The sequence below is a fragment of the Lacerta agilis genome, chromosome 14, assembly GCF_009819535.1.
Source record: "Lacerta agilis isolate rLacAgi1 chromosome 14, rLacAgi1.pri, whole genome shotgun sequence".
Taxonomy (NCBI): Eukaryota; Metazoa; Chordata; class Lepidosauria; order Squamata; family Lacertidae; genus Lacerta; species Lacerta agilis.
This window is the reverse complement of record NC_046325.1, coordinates 1,085,060-1,103,483: the sequence shown is the minus strand read 5'-3', so window position 1 is coordinate 1,103,483 and position 18,424 is coordinate 1,085,060. Positions and strand designations below refer to the sequence as shown.

The 18,424-nt window shown below is 57.1% G+C and overlaps 1 protein-coding gene across 1 annotated transcript; it reads left to right on the top strand.

Moving 5' to 3' along the window:
• The first annotated feature begins 1,566 nt into the window (after positions 1–1,566).
• On the top strand, positions 1,567–17,950 carry NAT16 (N-acetyltransferase 16 (putative)). The gene is made up of 5 exons (XM_033170535.1): positions 1,567–1,691; positions 6,442–6,576; positions 10,706–10,924; positions 14,686–14,910; positions 17,355–17,950. Exons 3-5 carry the CDS (start codon positions 10,736–10,738, stop codon positions 17,910–17,912), a joined length of 972 nt encoding a protein of 323 aa, XP_033026426.1. The 5' UTR covers positions 1,567–1,691; positions 6,442–6,576; positions 10,706–10,735; the 3' UTR covers positions 17,913–17,950.
• Positions 17,951–18,424: the final 474 nt, after the last annotated feature.

The window sequence follows — 18,424 nt, the reverse complement described above, 5'->3', positions numbered from 1 at the left end:
TAGTTCGAAAACATCTGGAGGGCCGGAGTTTGCCTACGCCTGATCTATTGTAGTCCAACCCCTGACATGTGACAGTGACCGGGAAGGAAGGAAGGAAAGAAGGAAGGAAGGAAGGAAGGAAGGAAGGAAGAGCGAGCACATGGCCTGCACTACAAAGGGCCAAAGTCATCGAGCGAAGAAAGAAGAGCAGGAAAAAAGAGAGGAAATAAGATGGGTGGCCCCCGGTGGAATCAGGCTCAAGCAGACAGCAAAAGGCAGAAGCCCCGGGGGTGGGGGGGAGAGGAGTGGAAGAGGAAGAGGAAGAGGAAGAAGAAAGGAGGTCTAGGAATCCCCAGTCACCCGGGGGTCCCGTGTGGCGCTGGCTGGAGAAGCGGCACCTCCATGCTGCCCCACTTGGGATCGCTGGGGGTGGTCGGAAAAGGGGGGCGCCCCTGGCGGCTGGTCTGGAAGTTTCTCGCGGGAGGCTCGCTTCCGGATGATGCCTTCGGCCAACGCACCGCGCCAGTCCCGGCCTGACCCAGAGGCAGCGCAGGTGCCTTTCACGGTCCTGCATCTGGGAGGGTGCGCGTGCTTGTGTGAACCTGCCCGTCACCTGGGAGGGCGCTGCCTCCCTCCGGATCTGCGGGTTTCGAGTCCTGCAGTCGTCGTCGTCGTCCCCCCCCCCCACCTCCGCCGAGTTTGTCTAACGCTAACGGTTTGAAAATTTTGATTTGTTCAATTTGTATACCGCCCTCCCTCCACAGATCTCAGGGCGGTTTACAAGATAAAAAACACACACATAAAATACAATACCCCCCTTCAAAACCCCTCCCTCTCCATTTAAAAGGGACATCAAAGGCTTGGACGAAGAGCTGCTGGGTCTCCCCCTGCCCCCTCCCTCCACGCACAGGCTTAGAAGAAGCTTGTTAAGGCGACGCCGCTCATTGCCGGCGGCTACCAGGAGCCTCGAGGTCTGAGCGCCCTCGCTTGACTGTGCAAGCGCCGAGGAGCGCTCTCGCACCCGTCGGGGCTGGTTGGGCAGTCCGAAGCGGCCTCTCCCTCCTGTCTTGCAGGGGGTTGGTCTGGATGACCCCTGGGGGTCCCTTTCCAACTCTACAGTTCCGCGATTCCTTCGCGGCTCGTGAGCCTGGCAGCGCGCGCGCGTGCTTGTTGTTGTTGTTGTTGTTGGGGGGGACTCCTCTCTTGCGCGACCTGCCAGGTGCGCTCTGGAGGGGGGGGGGCGCATAACAGGTGCCGTGGGTGGGTCTTCTGTCCTGCCTAACTCGGGGGGTGGGGGCGCCGTCCATCCAGCGAAGCCGGCGCGGGAGCATGGTTGGGGGGCGGGGAGGGGGTCGTGAGCACCGTCTCCTTTCTGGGTCCTCCTCCCCGCCCTGCGCCCTTGTCCCCAAGTGCCCTCTCTCCCCACTTTCTCCTCCTCCATCCTCGTCTCTGACGTCGGGAGGAGGGGGAGGGCCTCCCACCGAGCCGGAGTGATGAACCCCCCGCCGCCCCGGAGGGAGGCCAGGAGAGGGCGGGGCTTCCCGGCGGTGGGCGGGGCTTCTCTCCATCTTTATAGGGGGAGGCGGAGGAGGGCTCTCCGCGCGCAGCCTGGGCGAAAAGGGACCGAGGAAGAAGAGGAGGAGGAAGACCCACCGACCCAGCCTCGGTTCCCGGCGTCTGCCCGGCTCTCCTTCTCTCCTTGCGCGCAGCAGGTACTGCGGATTGGGTTGGGGGGGGGGCAGCTCACCTCTACCAGCCCAGAATCTCCGCGTCCTTTTTCATTCCGGGAGGGGGAACGAGTTTCTATAGGGCAACCCATTTTACGGGGATCGGTCTTTGGGGGCTCAGGGAGGATTTGCGGGGAGGTGCACGAAGGGGGTCGCCTGGGGAGAGCAGATGGGTGGGGGCCTGGGAACCGCCCTGATCTTTGAGGGGGGGGGATTGTGCTAGGACTTCCTTTCATATTTCTCTCCCCCACCCTCCCGGCATTGTCTTCTTCCCGGCTGCCGATGAGAGCCCCCCCCCCCCGGTCGAAGTGAGCTGGGAGGGAGACGCGTCCGACGCCCCCATCACTTCCCCACTGCAAAACCTCTGGAAGGGGGAATCGCTCCTGGCTATGCCTTCTCCCGCCCCCCTTCTGCCAATTAATGCCCCTACCAGGAATGGTCCGGGGAAAGAGGGGGTCCATTTCCGGCCACCGCCTCCCATCTCCTCAGAGAGAAGCCCCTCCCAGCAGGGGGCCTGTGCTTTGGCTGGGGAGGGGGCGCCGGTTCGTCCTGTGGGTGGTGGGGGGAGGCGACGAACAGCCGGCTCGCCCAGAGATGCTTGGCGGCGGCGTGGATCCCCAATGAATTTTCAGGTGCCCCCCTCCCGCTCCGCTTTCTCTCCCCCCCCCCACCTCCCGCCCCACTTCCAGGGGTGGGGTGGTGGTGTTACATTTCCTTTCTTCGTGCCTGCTATTTATAGGGCTGGGCATGTGACTTGGGAAGGGGGGGGGGCTCATCGGCACAGATGGAGCCCAGAGGGGGGGGGGCGAGGGAGGGAGGGGATGGGATGGGAGATGGAGGGAGGGCGGCCAGGAAAGATGGAGGAGGAGGAGGAGAAGGAGCAGGGCCTCATTGCCACCCCCGCCCTGCCTCCCCCCCCCACCCCACGTCAGATCTTTGGGGGTGAGGGTGGGGAGGGCTATCAGGATCTCTCTGCGTTGCTGCAAAGCTCCTTGCTCCCCCCCCAACACCATCTGCTTTATATGGAACTGGTTCAAAGCTGGGAAAGCGGGGGCGGGGGAGGAGTCTGGTGAGGTGATCGTTTTAATTGGCCCCCCCCCTGGTTAATTTCCATTCCCGTCAGTCTTGGCAGTTCCTGATTAATCCCCATGAAGATCGATGGGGATTGATTGTGGGGCAGCACCGGCGGGGGTTGGGGAGCGTGGCGGCAGAGGTCACGCCAAGGGTATGGGGGGGGGCGCAGGTTCCCCTCCCCCTCCTCCGTACAGGTGGAGGGGGCGCCTCTCCCACGTACTATGTATCTCTGCCCTGTCGCAGCAGAACCCGACAGGACACACAAAAGGCAGCTCTTCTTCATGCGGCACACAGATAAACTGCGGAACTCCCTCCCGCAGGAAGGGCCAGGCAAATTCAGGGAAGAGTGGGGGGGGGGAGGCCAAGGATGACTCCCAGCCTCAGAGGCTGCGCGATTTGTGCTTCTCCCTCTGCTGCCAGAATCGGATAACACAGCGAAAGTCTCTGAGCAAGGGCAGTTTCTAGGAATCGCAAGGGTGGGGGGGAGGGGAAGAGCTCCTGAGGGGGGCAGGTGGTTGGCCATCCTGAGGAAAGGATGCTGGGCCGGACGGGAGCCCTTTGGCCGATCCAGCTGCAAATCTCTATTTATTTGTTTGTTTATGGAAAGTGGATCTCCTAGACGCTTTCCGAGGACAGAGCGCCACAAAGTGGGTCTATAGTTGTGCGTCTGTGTGTACACACATATAATCAAAGCGGGGCGTGTGGGGTGTTAGGGAAGGGGTCCAGCGGTCAAGGAGGGGTTTCCGCACCTGCCGTAGAGGGAAGTGAGGGGCAGGTGGGGCCCGTCCACCTGGGAAGGGAGCCCATCTTGGAAAACTGACCCTCAGCCTCCGCTGCCTTGAGGGATCTCTTCAGGAGAAGAAAAGAGGCAGGAGTAAACCCTACACAAACCCAGAGTGGAATTGGATGGTTCCTTGTACGCCTCCTTCTAGCAACTCCTGCAGCCAGACTGGTGCCCAGTGTCTTGATCTGCTCTCCTTTGAGCACACCAGTGAGGCCGAGGGGGCGGTCTTGTCATCTGGGCAGCCCAGGACCTCCAGGCGCATGGCACACGCTTGTGCCCCGGAGAGGTCATTTCGGTGCCGTTTGCGTCTCGAACGAGGAGGGGGTGATGGCTCAGGCCAGGCCAGGCCCAGCAACAGAGGGGAGACATCTGTGTGGGTTCAGGGCCCCCAGAGGCGGCCAAACAGTCTTTGCCCTCAGAAGAACTTCCTGACAGTGAGAGCTGTCAGACAGTGGGATTTGCTGCCAAGGAGTGTGGTGGAGTCTCCTTCTTTGGAGGTCTTTAAGCGGAGGCTTGACAGCCATCTGTCAGGAATGCTTTGATGGTGTTTCCTGCTTGGCAGGGGGTTGGACTGGATGGCCCTTGGGGTCTCTTCCAACTCTAGGATTCTAAGATTCTGCAGAGAGACCGGCTGAGTTTCATAAGAGGCCTTGACATTCGTTGACCCTCTAAAAAGTGTGTTGCCTCCTGGCAGTTGAAAGGCCAGTTCCACCTTTGGCAGCTGTTGCCTCCTTAGGGGCAAAGGGGTCCCCAGGTGTGGATATGCCACTCTCAGGGCTCTCTTGACCCCATCAGCACAAGGAAGGAGCCCCTGCGGGCCAGCCCCCAGAGTCCGGCAGTGGAGGTGTCTCCATGGGGCTCAGGGGGAGGAGAGGCATGTAGGCTCCTCCTCCTCAGGAACTGAATTCATTTGCTTAGCTTATTATTAGTCACCGTGGGGCCATTGCTAAGAAGGCCCTGCTGTAAGGCTGGCCTGTCCGCTGAATCTCCTTCACTGGTGGGGGCACTTAAGCAGGCCTGCGATGCAGCTCTCCAGGGGCAGGGTGTGTGTGGGGGGGTCAGTCTTGCATACAAGTAGCCCAGTCCCAAAGCAGTCAGCTTTACCCCTCATGCCCAGAATTGCAGAGAGGCCCCTCCTCTGTGTGCCCTTTGCAGGTGAGCAGAAATCCTTCCTTCTTGCCGGGTGTCACATGATTCCTTCCAAGGCCAAGAGCTGGCAATGAACACGGTTCTTTGGCTGGTGGCGTTGGGGATGGGAGGACGGCTGGGGGGGGGGGAGAGAGAACCTGAGATCTGCCTCACGTGAAGCCCCTCCTGCCGCAGGAGCAAACGGATCCCTCTGACCCACCTGCAGGGAGATGGAAAATATCGGTCTTTCGAGTGTTTCCGCCTGGTTTTATATTCCAGGCCTCGTTTCTCCCGGGGGCCTCTTTCTTCCGTCTCCCGGCTGAAGGGGCCTCGAGTTCCGCGGCATGGAATATTCATGACCAGTTGCTGAGGAAACACGATGCCGGCGTCTCAGGTGCGAGTCCCTACCTGGGTCAAGGGCTTCCGGAGCTCAGGTCCTGCAAGTCAAGGCTGGGCTTGCGTTTCCAGTGTCCGTTGCGGTCTGGGGGGGGGGGAAGAGCTGTCCTTTCCACAACCCCACGAAATCAGCCACTCTTCTGCTTGCTGAGATCCCGCTGTCTTCCTTCGTGGCCCCCTTCACCCACCACCCCCCTGCCAGCCCCAGAGGTCACAATAAGCAATAAGCTGCAGTTCCTAATAGAACGACGAATTGTAAAGCTGGAAGGGGTCCATGACAGGTGGCCCCCAAACCTCCAAGGAAGGAGAGTCCACCATCTTCTGAGGGGGTCCCTTCCGCTGTCGGATGGTTCTTCTTCCTGGCGTTTAGTCGGAATCTCCCTTCAGTGGGGAGGGCGCTTGGTTTGGGTCCTCCCCTCTGAAGCAGCAGGAAACAAGCTTGCTCCCACTTCGACGAGACAGCCCTTCAGATGTTTGAGGATGGCTCTCATATCTCCAGCCTAAACAGACCCAACTCACTCAACTGTTCCTCTTCAGGCCTGGGAGATTCTCTGAGTTCCTCTGGCAGAGAGAGACAGGATGGCGTCAGTCCGTAAGGGAAGGAATAGCGCTGCTCTCTCCTGCCTTGATCAGGCCCCACCTGGAGTCCTATGTCCAGTTCTGGGCACCCCAGTTTAAGCTGGAAGGAGCGCAGGAAAAGGGCAAGCAAGCAAGACTATGAAAGGCCTGGAAACCCAAGCTTTGTGAGGAATGGTTGAAGGAGCTGGGGGTGTTTAACTTGGAGAAGAGAAGACGGAGAGGTCACCCGAGGGGAGGGTGGCACATGGGAAAAGGAGCCCAGCTTGCTTTCTCCTGCTCTGGACTGTAAGACTCAAACCGATGGCTCCAAGTTGCATGGGAGGCAATCCTGACTCAACATCCGGAAGAACTTGGAAGACATTAAGAGCCGTTTTGACAGTGGAAGAGTCTCTCTCGGAAGGTGGGAGGCTCTCCTTCCTTGGAGGTTTTTAAGCTGAGGTTGGGCGGCCACCTGGGAGGGATTCTTTGGCGAGGATTTCTGCATTGTGGGGAGTTGGACTAGATGACCCTTGCGGGGGGGGGATCCCAACTGTACAATCGAATATATGAGGGGAGTGGGGAGCTTACATGCCCCCAAGGCCTCATCCCATGGCAGAGTGGTGAGATTGTGTGTGTGTGTGTGTGTGAGAGAGAGAGAGAGAGAGAGAGAGAGAGAGAGAACTTTTTGTGTTTCTAAAGTCAGCTAGGATGCCTGTTTGCTCCCCATCCCACTCACCCCAAGGCAGACTGAATCAAAATACCCCCCCCCCCATTGTCCTGATTTTGTCTCCAAAGCGCCTGGGTTGAGGCCAGAGGCTGCCAGAGCCAGGAGCACCGCGGCCACCAGTCCAACCAGTACCACCAGTTCCCCACCAGTGAGAGCGTCCCTGGGAGCAGATCCGCCAAGTAACGACGAGCCGTAAAGCAGAGGTTTCCTTTTGCTTTTGTTTCCATCTGGTGTCGAACTTCTCACAAATGCCTGTAGCGGCAGTGGCGGGAACTGTGGGTTCAAGGCACAGTGGCTGACTCTGGGGGGGCTGTGGGGAAGGGCAGGGGGAGCACGTGTGGAACGAGGGCGGGGGGCAGTTCTGGATTCGGGGGTGGAAGAGCGAACTTAGGCCCACATAATGGGGCTTTTCGTGGGTGGGCACCATCTGCGAGAGTCAGGGTTGTAACTTGCTGTGCCTTGAAGAAGAGACTCCCCTGTGGGGGGGGGTTTCCCCCCTGACTGCATGTTTTGCTTCTTAATAACATATCTGGGGGGTAAACTGTATGGTCGTAAGCCCCTTCTGGGAATAGGGGAAGCCTGGGGGCACCCCACTTTCTTAATGCACAGCATGGAATGGAACCCCCTCCCTCCCTGACAGTTATTGTGGATTTGGCCATCTGGCCACCTTCGTTTTTGGGGTGCCAAATGGGTGTTTTGCCAGGACTCAGGCACTGAGCTGCATCCCTTTGTCTGGAATAAATGGGGCTGGGGGTTCCTCACCTGGTAAGCACAGGAGCTCTGACTTGGCCCCCAGGTTATGGGCGTCATGATGTCATGCGCCCTTCAGCCTCGGAACCTGACTTCCGGTGGCACCAAAGTTTTGCGGGTGCTCGGATCCCCAGGGCACCCTATAGTTGGTGCCCCTTCCTAAGCACTTCTTTGATGGGGGGGATATGGAGGCCTCTGAAGGCATTTTTCAATTTCTCTTAAGTTCCCAAGCTTGGCAAATGCGGGGCGGGGAGTGGGGAGCAAGTTCCTAAGCTGCAGCTGACAACACACCTACTTCTGAGTAAACCCACTGAAGTCAATGTCCCCACACAAGAGCAAAGGAGGCTCTGGGCTGTGGCTGAGACACAATGGACAAAGGAGCTGTTTGTTGGCCTGTGGATGTGTCAAGAGGTCTGTATCAACAGCACCCATGAAAGCTAGAAGGACACTGACAAGCTGGAAGGTGTCCAGAGGAGGGCAACCAAAATGGTCCAAGGCCTGGAAACGATGCCTTATGAGGAACGGCTTAGGGAGCTGGGTATGTTTAGCCTGGAGAAGAGAAGCTTAAGGGGTGATATGATAGCCATGTTCAAATATATCAAAGGATGTCATCTAGAGGAGGGAGAAAGGTTGTTTTCTGCTGCTCCAGAGAAGCGGACACGGGGCAATGGATTCAAACCGCAAGAAAGAAGATTCCACCTAAACATTAGGAAGAACTTCCTGACAGTGGGATTTGCTACCAAGGAGTGTGGTGGAGTCTCCTTCTTTGGAGGTCTTTAAGCGGAAGCTTGACAGCCATCTGTCAGGAATGCTTTGATGGTGTTTCCTGCTTGGCAGGGGGTTGGACTGGATGGCCCTTGGGGTCTCTTCCAACTCTAGGATTCTAGGATTCTATAGGGGGAAAAAATATTTTTTGGGGGGATTACCGTAGACTGAATACTGCCTCTGCCAGGAAATTGGGGTGGAGCCCAGGCTAGTCCTTTCCTGGACGAGAAAAGGCCCCCCAGATTCCCCCCCCCGCACCCCGCTGCTTTAGGCTGTGGATCGATGCTCATTTTGTTGTGCAACGAGGTCTGGAGCCAGCACTGCAACTCCCAAATCAAGGGGGACAAGCTTGGAGCCGGGCGCTGGGCCTTTTTCTCCTTCCCACACCCACTCCGGACAGTCCGGAAACTCACTCTGCCCACCCGCCTCTGGGCTCTGCAGCCTCTGCCCCCTTTCAGATAACACAGGACCCTTCAGAATACGACATCCTCACTCCCTGTGGTCTGGCTCCCGTCAGAGCTGCCCATTTAACCTGAAATGTTACGGCCCCCACCTGCCCCCTCCCGCCAGCCGGTGTGGGCGAACGTTAGGAGATTCGGGACGGGGAAAAGTTCACGTAACGCGAAGCAGAACTATAGTTAAACATAGCTGACAAGCCAACGGAACAGAAAGTGCTGTAATTTAGAAGTTGTGGACACCCGATGTTGGAGGATTCAGGATGGAGAAAAGAAAGCCCTTCTTCACGCAGCCCAGAGTTAAACTCTGGAACTCCCGGCCACAAGAGGGAATGGCAGCCACCAAGTTGGATGGCTGCAAAAGAGGAGGAGGAGGAGGAGGAGAGGGCTGTTTTCTGTCTCCACAGCCGGAGGTGGCAAATGCTTCCGAATACCAGTGCCTGAAAACAACCTGGGGGTGGGGGGAGAGAGTGTAAATCTTGCACTCGGGTCCTGGCTTGGGGGCTCCCCAGTTGAGGCATCGAGTTGTCCCCTGTGAGGACAGGATACTGGACTAGATGGGCCGCTTTGGGCCTGATCCAGCAGGTTCTGCTGACATTCTTCTGCAGGTACCCTTCCCCTCCTCTGCCCGGGGGTGGGAAGCTTGCAGGAACACAGAGAGGCTAGTTCTGCACTGGTTAGATCAGGAGAGCGGGGGGGGGGGACTCTCCATGTGGGACGCAGGCTCCGTGCACCTGATTTGGGGAGGGGAGGATTTTCTGCTGTGACACTTCAGGTAAAGTGGACCTTGTCCCGGTGTTGCCCTGGTGCTGCTTTCTAGGGGTTACCTGGATTTTTAATCTGACGGACAATTGGCAGGGAGAATTTGTGGGGAGGATGAGAAAGATCAGGAGGAGCACATCTCCATATCGAAGCTGAGTCCTGTCCACATGGTTTGAGTCTCGTTATTCTGCACAGAGTTGGAAAATGAGAAATGCCCCATCTTAGTTTCCCCAGGAATCCCAGTTTCTGGAGTGTGTGTGTGTGTGTGTGTGTGAATGGATGAACCGGCCCCTGTGCATTATACCTCCGTGAAGAGACCTTACCTTTGGTGACATCACCTTTTGAAAAACACACTCTCCACCCCCCTTCCTTTTAGTTTTTTTTTTTTTTTGCCTTTGAAACGTTTGTTTTCCCTGCAAACACGATTTGGATGAAGCGGCAACAGCGAAGGGTTTGGCTTTGACACACCGGCAATAAGGAACAAAGGCAGCCCATAATAAGACTTCTGCTTGTTTGTATTTTCTATGTGCCCTAAAAAAAAAAAAAAAAAATCTGTCCAAAATGGCATCTTAAGGTGTGGCTGTGGAGGGGGAAACAACCAGATAGAAATAAGAGCGGAGCCACAGAGATGAACTGTAAACAGGGCAGAGAAAACAAGATTTTTTGGGGTGGGTGGGGAGGAATCATACGAGAAGCTAACCCTCCCCGTCACCTCCAAAAGCCCTGTGCACAAGAAATATTTTTGCAGTGTGTGTGTGTATGTGTGTGAGAGAGAGAGAGAGAGAGAGGGACGGACAGACAGACAGACCCCAGGCAGTGGGGGGAGAAGCCCAGAGCCTGGGATAGGTGCAGTCTTAAACATGGCCTGCCCCACATCATCCCGCCCCCCCCCGCTTGATCTCCCAAGGGAGGAGATTCAGGATGGATACCAGGAAGATTACAAACACAATTAGACTACGGAACTCCCTCCCACAAGAGGTTGTGAGAGCCACCAACTTGGAAAGAGGACCAGACAAAATCGTGGAGGAGAATCAGCCCATCATGGGCTCCTGGCCTCAACGGTCAAAGGTAGCAAATGCCTCTGAATACCAGTCCCTGGAGAGGGGCGAGCTCAGCTCTCGCACTCGGATCCTGCTTGGGGATTTCCCCATAACAGGCACTACAGAGAACAGGAGGCTGGACAATTCCTGCCTCGCAGGGGGTTGGGCTAGATGACCCTCAGGGTCCCTTCCGACTCTCCAATTCTATGACTAGAATATGATCGGGCAGGGCTCTTAGGATCACAGAACTGTGGAGACGGAAGGGACCCCGAGGGTCATCCAGCCCAACCCCCTGCAAGGCAGGGACCACACCTATATGCCCCCACTTCCAGGCCGGTCCCCTTTTGGATTTGGGACTAGTGGGTTGGGGTGGGAGGGGGGCCACGTCGCCACCTTCCCCTCCCTCCCCAGGCAGCAAAGCCCTTTCCCTGCTCCCCCCCCTTCTTGCCCGTCTGTGTCTGTCTAACCGGCTTGTTTTCAGAGGCCCATGGAGCTTGGGGACCCCCGGCCAGCGCGGAGCCCCCCCAGGGTGGTTTTCATGGAGGTTTATCTCCCTGCAGCCGCACAAGTCTGTAGCCCCGCGTGTAGACATGAAGCTGGAGAGCCCCAGCGCCGACTCGCAGCTGGAGTTTGTGGTGGCCACCGAGAAGGAGTTCGAGGAGATCATGGCCATGTCGAAGGGCATCTACGGGGGGCTGGACTACCTCCCCAGCCGCTACCATGCCTGGATCCGGGAGCCCAACCGCACCGTCGTGCTGGCCAAGAAGAACGGAGCTGTGGTGAGAGCGGTGGGGGGAGCCGGGCCGGCCAGCTTCATCCTCTCCCCCCACGAGAGCCATTCCTCCCGGGGCCCCCGGCTGGCCTGAGCAGCCACCGTGGTCCCTGGGAGGCTGAGGCTGGGGGGAGAGGACCTCTGCCACCTGGGAGGCTGAAATGGATGGGGGGGGGTCGTCTTGGTGGGTGCTGCTATGGAGCAACTCAGACTAAGGAGGGCCCAGTAAAGTCGCTGCCTGCCAGGATCCTTGCTAGGGATTTCCTTCCTGCATGGCAGGGGGTTGGGCTAGATGACCACTGGGGGGTCCCTTGCAACTCTTACGGTTCTATCCTTACCGTTGATGTTTTCCTGCATGGGAATAGGAATGACAGTAAGCAGAAGCAGAAACTCCCAGAGCCTGCAAATAAAATTTAGCTGCGGCTCCTGTATTGCAGTGGGGTTGAGCTAGATGACCGTTGGGGGCCCCTTCCAAATCTACGGTTCCGCGATTCATTGCAGGTTTTTAAGGAGAGGCCAGTTGATTCCTGCACTGCCGGGGTTGTGCTGGATGACCCTTGGGGGTCCCTCTCAACTCTATGATTCTACAAAAAAAAAGAGAGGAAAATGGTGATCTATAACCACAAAACCAACACGGAGGTGATTCAAGTGATACAGCATCTCTCGCACGCTAGGGATCAATAGGAAAGTAGCCATCGTGCAACCACAATTTAAATAATACGGTGTGCCGTTCTGGTCGCCTCACAACAAAAAGGATATCGCAGAGTTGGAGAAGGTTGAGGAGAGAGCAGCCAAAGCGATGGAGGAAGATGGAGCCACTCCCCTGTACGGGGAAGGTTGCTGTGTTTGGGACTTTTTGATTCAGAGAACGGGTGAGGGAGGGGCGAGGAGACAGTGCAGAGGAAAAGGCTTCCCTCCCTCTCTCCTAACACCCGGTGGATCGGATGCTGGCGACTCAGGGCAGAGAGAAGGAAGTCGTTTTTCATACAGTGCACAGATAAACTATGGAACTCCCTGCTTCAGGAGGCAGGGATGGCCGCCAACTTGGATGGCATTCAAACAGGACCAGGGAAATTCATGCGCTGGGCTCTGCCTAGACACCTGGAGGCAGCGATGCTTCTGGATCCCAGTTGCTGGGATCTGCAGGACGGGATTCGGACCCCGTGTTCGGATTCTGCTTGTGAGTTTCCCTTTGGGTCACTTGTTTGGCCCCCACCCGGCCTGATCCAGCTTCATCAGGGGTCTTCTGGCCTCCTTCGGCGGGAGGCAAACTGCATTTCCGCGGCCCCGATCCAGGCAGATCTTCTGAGCAGAGGGAAGCGCTTGCTCCTGCGGTCGGCCGTGCCTTTTGCTCCATAGCAGGGTCCTGAGCAGCCCGAGACATCCTGGCACCCCCTCCCACTTCTGTGCCCCTGGTGCCAGCTTCCGGGCGCCAGAGAAGAGGGGTCCTCTGTGGCTTTCTCCCCCCCCCCACCCCCCAGATCGCACTCTTCACACACATCGGGTTTGGGGCTGGGGAAATTGGGGGAGCCTGGAGCTTATGGGTAAGTCTGTTGCACACGCGTGTGTAACGCCGGCACCGGAACTGGACGTGACTTTTGCGGGGGTTTCCGGGAAAGCAGGGGAGAGCCGGGAAGTGGCTGAGAAATAAGGCCAAACTCTGTCCGGTCGGATCAAATCTGCCGCCAGCTAATTCTGCCAATTTAAGCAGGAGCCTAAATCCTACAGGGGTGGATGCGACTGGACCCCCCCCTAGCCTTATGGCACTTGGTAAGGGCAGTGTGTGCGTGTGGTGGGGGAGCACCCCCCCCCAAAGTAATGGGATGTTCCCCAAAATCTGCATCGCTGGCCCATGTGACCTCAAACACTTACAGGTCACCCTGCATAAAATCTTAGTCTGGACTGTTTGGGGGAGAACTGCAGGGGGTGGGCTTGGAGCCTTTCCCTCTGGGGGGGCTCAGTGTGCCATTTGCTTTTATGTACCATATTTTTCACTCCATAAGACACACTTTTTTCCTCCTAAAAAGTAAGGGGAAATATCTGTACATCTTATGGAGCGAATGGTGGTCCCTGGAGCTGAATTTCCCAGGGGCCAAAAGAGGATCGTGCTTTTTATTTTACAAAGAGAAAAGGGGGTGTTGAAAGGACCCCGCTCAGCAGCTGATCAGCAAGAGATCGGGAGAGAGATAAGAGTCCCGGCTCCCTTTCAGCCCCGGCCTCCATTGTTGAATGTGCTGCAGAGGGAGGTTGTTTGTTTCCCCAGCGACATGTGACTGGCTGATTAGATTATCTGTCTGCAGGAATCTGTAGAAAAGGCTCCCTTTCCTTTAGAAGCTGCAGAAATGTGAGTTGAACCCCATAAAAATGGGGCTTTTCCTCTTTGCTTTCCCCCCTTTGCAAATAAAGCTGCAAAACTTTTAGCTGATCCTCAAAAAACCAGGGCTGTTCCCTTTGCAAAAAAAGCTGCAAAACTTTTAGCTGATCCTAAAAAACAAACAAACAGGGCTTTTAGAGGAGGAAAACCAGAAAAAAATTTTTTTTTCTTGTTTCCTCCTCTAAAAACAAGGTGCACCCTATGGAGCGAAAAATACGGTATGTGCCTGGGGAAACCAAGTGAGATGGTACGATGATGATGATGATGATGTCCTGAGGAGGCTGTATCCCTCCAAGGCAAGGGTTGGGTATTAAAGCCCTCGCTTGCTGGGGTCACCTGCGGATGGAAAGAGGTTGGCACGCCCTCCATAACCCCAAACCCACAAGCCCGCTTAACTGTGACTCCTGGGCTGGGCTAGATGACCCTTGGGGACCCCTCCCGACTGCGATTCCTCCAGTTCCGGTGCCTGGGCGTTCTTCACCCTCTCTCTCTCTCTCTCTCTCTTTCTCTCTCTCTCCCGTCTACTGATGATTTAATGGGATTCTGTTTCCAGCTTCACTCTGGGCTTTCCCCTTTTCTCTCTCTCTCTCTTTGCCTCCCTATCTCTTTCTCTCTCTCTTTCTATCTCTCTTTCTATCTCTCTCTCTCTCTAATTTTTTTTAAATAATTAAAAAAGAAAAGAAAAAAAAAGCAATGGATAAAAACCGAATGATTTTCGCTGGATTTTATTCACGTAGGTGTGTGGGGGATCAGGCCCCCCGTCCAGGAAGGTGGCGGGGCTCCCTCGGAGGAACCGTGGAGGGGCTGCTGCATCGCGGATCCTAAATCCTTACAGTTCGGCCTCAGGACACAAGTTTCCAAAATAAATGTCTCCCTCTTTGTGTGTCTCTGCTCTTGAGACCCCCGTAGCGTAAAGGGCCCCGTCCAATGGTACTAGTATGATCAGCTTACTCTGTGATCTTCCCTATATATAAATATATATATATATACCCCTCTATATGCCTGTATTTTTTTGTTGTTCTCTTTTCGTGTAATTGCTTAAAAATGTGTGCCAACGCTTGGCGTTTGAACAGCGGTCCCCCCCCCCCCGCTCCTCTCTCTCTCTCTGCCTCCCTCCTCGCCCAACACCCCCCCTACCCGCCCACCCCCTGCCCCCTCCCTCACCTAACTTTGTATAATTAACGCCACCATTTTTTTCCAATTACAGATTTTTTCAAGATTGTAGGTGACTTGGTGCAGCGCACTAAGGGTTAAACTCTCTGCTCTCTCCCCTCCCCCTCCTCCCTCCCTATATCTCCCCTCCCCTCCCCTCCCCTCCCTTCCCTTCCCTTCCCTTCCCATCCGCAACCCAACCCAACCCAACCTAACCCAACCCAACCCAACCCAACAACCAGATTGGGCTCCAGTCGGTCTACATCATCGATGCCGGGGAGACGGCCTTGGTGGAGGGGCTCCGCGTGGCCCCCTGGGAGCGAGGGAAAGGCGTGGCCGGGGTCCTGCAGCGCTTCTGCTCGGAGATGGTCAAGGAGAAGCACCCTGAGGTCAAGGTGTCACGCTTGACCCGGGACGACAAGCTGGGACCCAAGGACTTCAAGAAGTACCGTGTCATCGCAAAGCAGGTGAGGGAGCCGCGCGGACAGGGGTATGTGTCAGAGCACGTGGAGGGAGGGAGGAACTCTGCACATGCACAGAGTCACTGGGGATCAAGCCTGGCCGGAAGGGGAGCTCCCAGGGCTTGGAATGGTAGGGATGCGAATAGATGCTGAGAGGGCATTAGAGATTATACTTCCTTCCTTGTGAGTTCAGCAGAGAGCATCCCTTTGCAGCTTAGATGGGGAAGTTTTAGGCCAGGGGTCAGCAAACCTTTTCAGCCGGGGGCCGGTCCACTGTCCCTCAGACCTTGTGGGGGGCCAGACTATATTTTGAAGGGGGAAATAATCAGGACCGGCGCTAGGGCTTCTTGTGCCCTAGGCGAACCACCTTCTGGCGCTCCCCCCCCCCCGCCAAAGCCTGCTTTAGCGGGAGGTGGGGGTGGTGGAGAGGCAAGCAGCAGTTTCTCCGCTACAGTGGAGAAGCTGCAGCTAGCCCCAGGGCTGTCTCAGGCACATCTGCCGCCGTGGCGCGGTGATCCTTCCAGTGCCCCCATGCGTCCGGGGGGGAGTGCGGGCGATGCAAGCACCCAGCCGCCCATGGGGGCGGGGGGAGGCCGCCGGCGGGGCTGCACGGCTCCCCCCGCTCGCTGCGCTCAAAGACGGGGCTGGGTGGCCGGCTCGCAGCCACCTGGGAGCAGCATGGGCGGCAGTGGTGTGCCACCGGCGTGAGAGCGCCTGCCCACCCATGCGGGCGGGTTGGGGAGAGGGCGCCCGTTATGCCGGCGGGCTCGCGGGGGTGCTCCTGGGGGGGCCGGCACCCTGGCACACCGCGCCACCAGCCTCGATGGACGAGACGGGGCTGGCAAGCGCCCCCTCCATTTTTGGCGCCCTAGGCAATTGCCTAGTTTGCCTAAATGGACGCGCCGGCCCTGGAAATAATAACGAACAAATCCCTTTGTCCCACAAATAACCCAGAGATGCATTTTAAATAAAAGGACACATTCTACTCATGTAAAAACACGCTGATTCCTAGACCGTCCATGGGCCGGATTGAGAAGCTGACTGGGCCAGATCCAGCCCCTGGGCCTTAGGTTGCCTATCCATGTTTTAGGCTTTCAGTTTAAGCAATCCTTGTATTTCCCCTCTTTCTCCCCTTAAAGTAATAATCACACACAAAACAATGTTGCAAAAGGTAAAAAGAGCATTTACAGCCATACCTCGGTTCCGGTGTTCCGGTTTCCAAATGTTTTTTGGAAGCCGAATGTCCCGACGCAGCTTCCGCCTGAGAGCTGGTAGCTCCTGCAGCCAATCGGAAGCCACACCTTAGTTTTCGAACATTTTCAGAAGTCGAACGGACTTCCGGAACGGATTCCGTTTGAGAACCAAGGGTATGACTGTACTCTTGTTGAAGAGTAACTGATACAGCAGCTTCGTTCAGACCGGCTTAAAATGGTAATTCAGTTTCCAAGACATCCTTCAGTCTAGCTGAAAGCAATGTCTGAGCTTTGGAGCTCGGACATGCAAATGTTCTCACACTGTTGGCTTGTTGGGAAGAGAAGAAAGAGGATGTGCCCAGGCTGGTGGGAGAAGATACATGGCGACGCCGCCCACCCCGTCAGGGCACAGAGGGAGTGTCTCTCTCAGACTCCTCTCTAGCAAGCTTACAGGGAAACTCTGTGAGCTTCAGCTCCCACCATGTGTCTATCTAGCAAACCTGAATCCTTGGTTTGACTGCGCTGTAAATATCCCACAGGAAGGGACCCCCAGGGTCATCTAGTCCAACCCCCTGCAATGCAGGAATATGCAGCTGGCCGATATGGGGATTGAACCCACATCCTTGGCATGATCAGCACCAGGCTCTAACCCACAGAGCTGTCCTGCTGTCCTATGACTCTAGGGGCCCGTCCCAAAGTGGAGCGAGGGGTGGTCCTTTCTGAAGAGGCTCAGACAGCCTTCTGCGTCCTTGAAGCTATGTCAAATAGGTTCTGGGGTGGGGGTGCCAGCTCCCCCGTCCCCCAATCCCAAGCGGTGGACTCTGGGCTTTCAAATTTCAGCGGCACCAAAATTTGGCACCTCTCCCCTTCCGTCGTGAGAGTCCTTTGTTGTGGCAGCCTCTCGGCTCGCCAGCCCACTTTGGGCAAACCGGACGTGCTCCCCTAAATCTACCCCTGCCCCCCTCTTCCCATGCATGTTTCGGGGCTGAGGTCAGGTCCCAAGTGGGTGGGGGTGGGGAGACTGCAAAGAGAGCGCTGTGGGGTGGGGCTGTCTCTGTCTCGGAAGTGGAGAGCTGCCTGCTCCCTATGGTCCTGGGTTGCTTGTGGTCAGATCCTGAGAAAGAACTCTCCGATTCCATCTCAGGACCTTTCCAGGTGAGGAGACTGCCTCCTCCTCCTGGTGGAACTTCTCCTCCTCCTGCTGCTCTGAATCCTCCTCCTCTTCTTCCTCCCCTTCCTCTTCCTCCCTCTCTCCAGGGGATCCTCCTGGTGCGCTTCGATGCCCAAGAGCTCCTCTCTCGTCTGGACGCTGTGGTGCTGGCGCTGGCCGAGGGCGGCTTCTGCCCGGAGCCGTCCGAGCTGCTCCTGGAGAGCGAGGTCCCCGAGGTGGTTCTGCGGGAGTCCTTCCGGCGGGAGGTTCTGCCCAACCAGACCATCATCCAAGACTGGCAGCCCTTCAAGGCCACCGCCGGCAACCTGGGCCTGCTGATGAAGAAGGACCTCTGCTGGGTGGTCGACCAGAAGGCCCGCCCCACCGTGGCCACCCTCAGCACCCGGCCCTTCCCCATCCCGCTGGGAGAGGACTGGTTCTACCTCAACATCGACGCCTTTGGGCACGACCTGGCGCACGTCAAGAGCCAGCTGCTCCACCACCTGCGCCTCCAGGTGCCGGCCGCCCAGCAGGGGAAGGTCATGTGTCAGCTGTTCCTGGAGCCGGCCCTGTGGTTAGACATGGCCGCCTTCTGCCAATCGGCCCTGGGCCTGGAGCTGGCCAAGGACTACACCGAACAGTACCTGCTGGAGTCCGACATCTGAGGGGTTGGGGGAGGCCAAGGAGGCAGCGGCTGGGGGCTCAGGGGTGGGGGGGGGAGAGGGAGGAGCGGCGGGGCCCCCTCCTCCCCTCCCTCTCCCCTCCCTCCCTCCCCCGCCCTCCCCCCACTCCCCTGCAACGCAGCACTTTCTGAGCCTTTTAACATTTTATCCTGGAAATACTTGGTTACCCCGACCCAAACCCAGTGATCCCCCCCCCCCAGCTCCACCCCTGACGTAGAGAATGACTAGATATATATAAACCCCAGTTCTCCCTTCCTTCCCTGGGTCCGGGGAACTGGATGGGGCGGTGGCAGAGAAGTCGGGGGGTGGCGGGGCTTGGAGGTGGTCCTTGGCAAAGCCCTCCCCACCCTCCACCCTGAGCAGCAGGCACCCATGGGTGGGGGAGAGAGCAGGCAGCCTCTGTTTTGAAATCGGGAGCCAAACAAGCCAGATCTTAGCGCTGCGAGGAAACCAAGAGGAGTTTGGCCTCGATTCCATTTGCACACTGCTCTTTG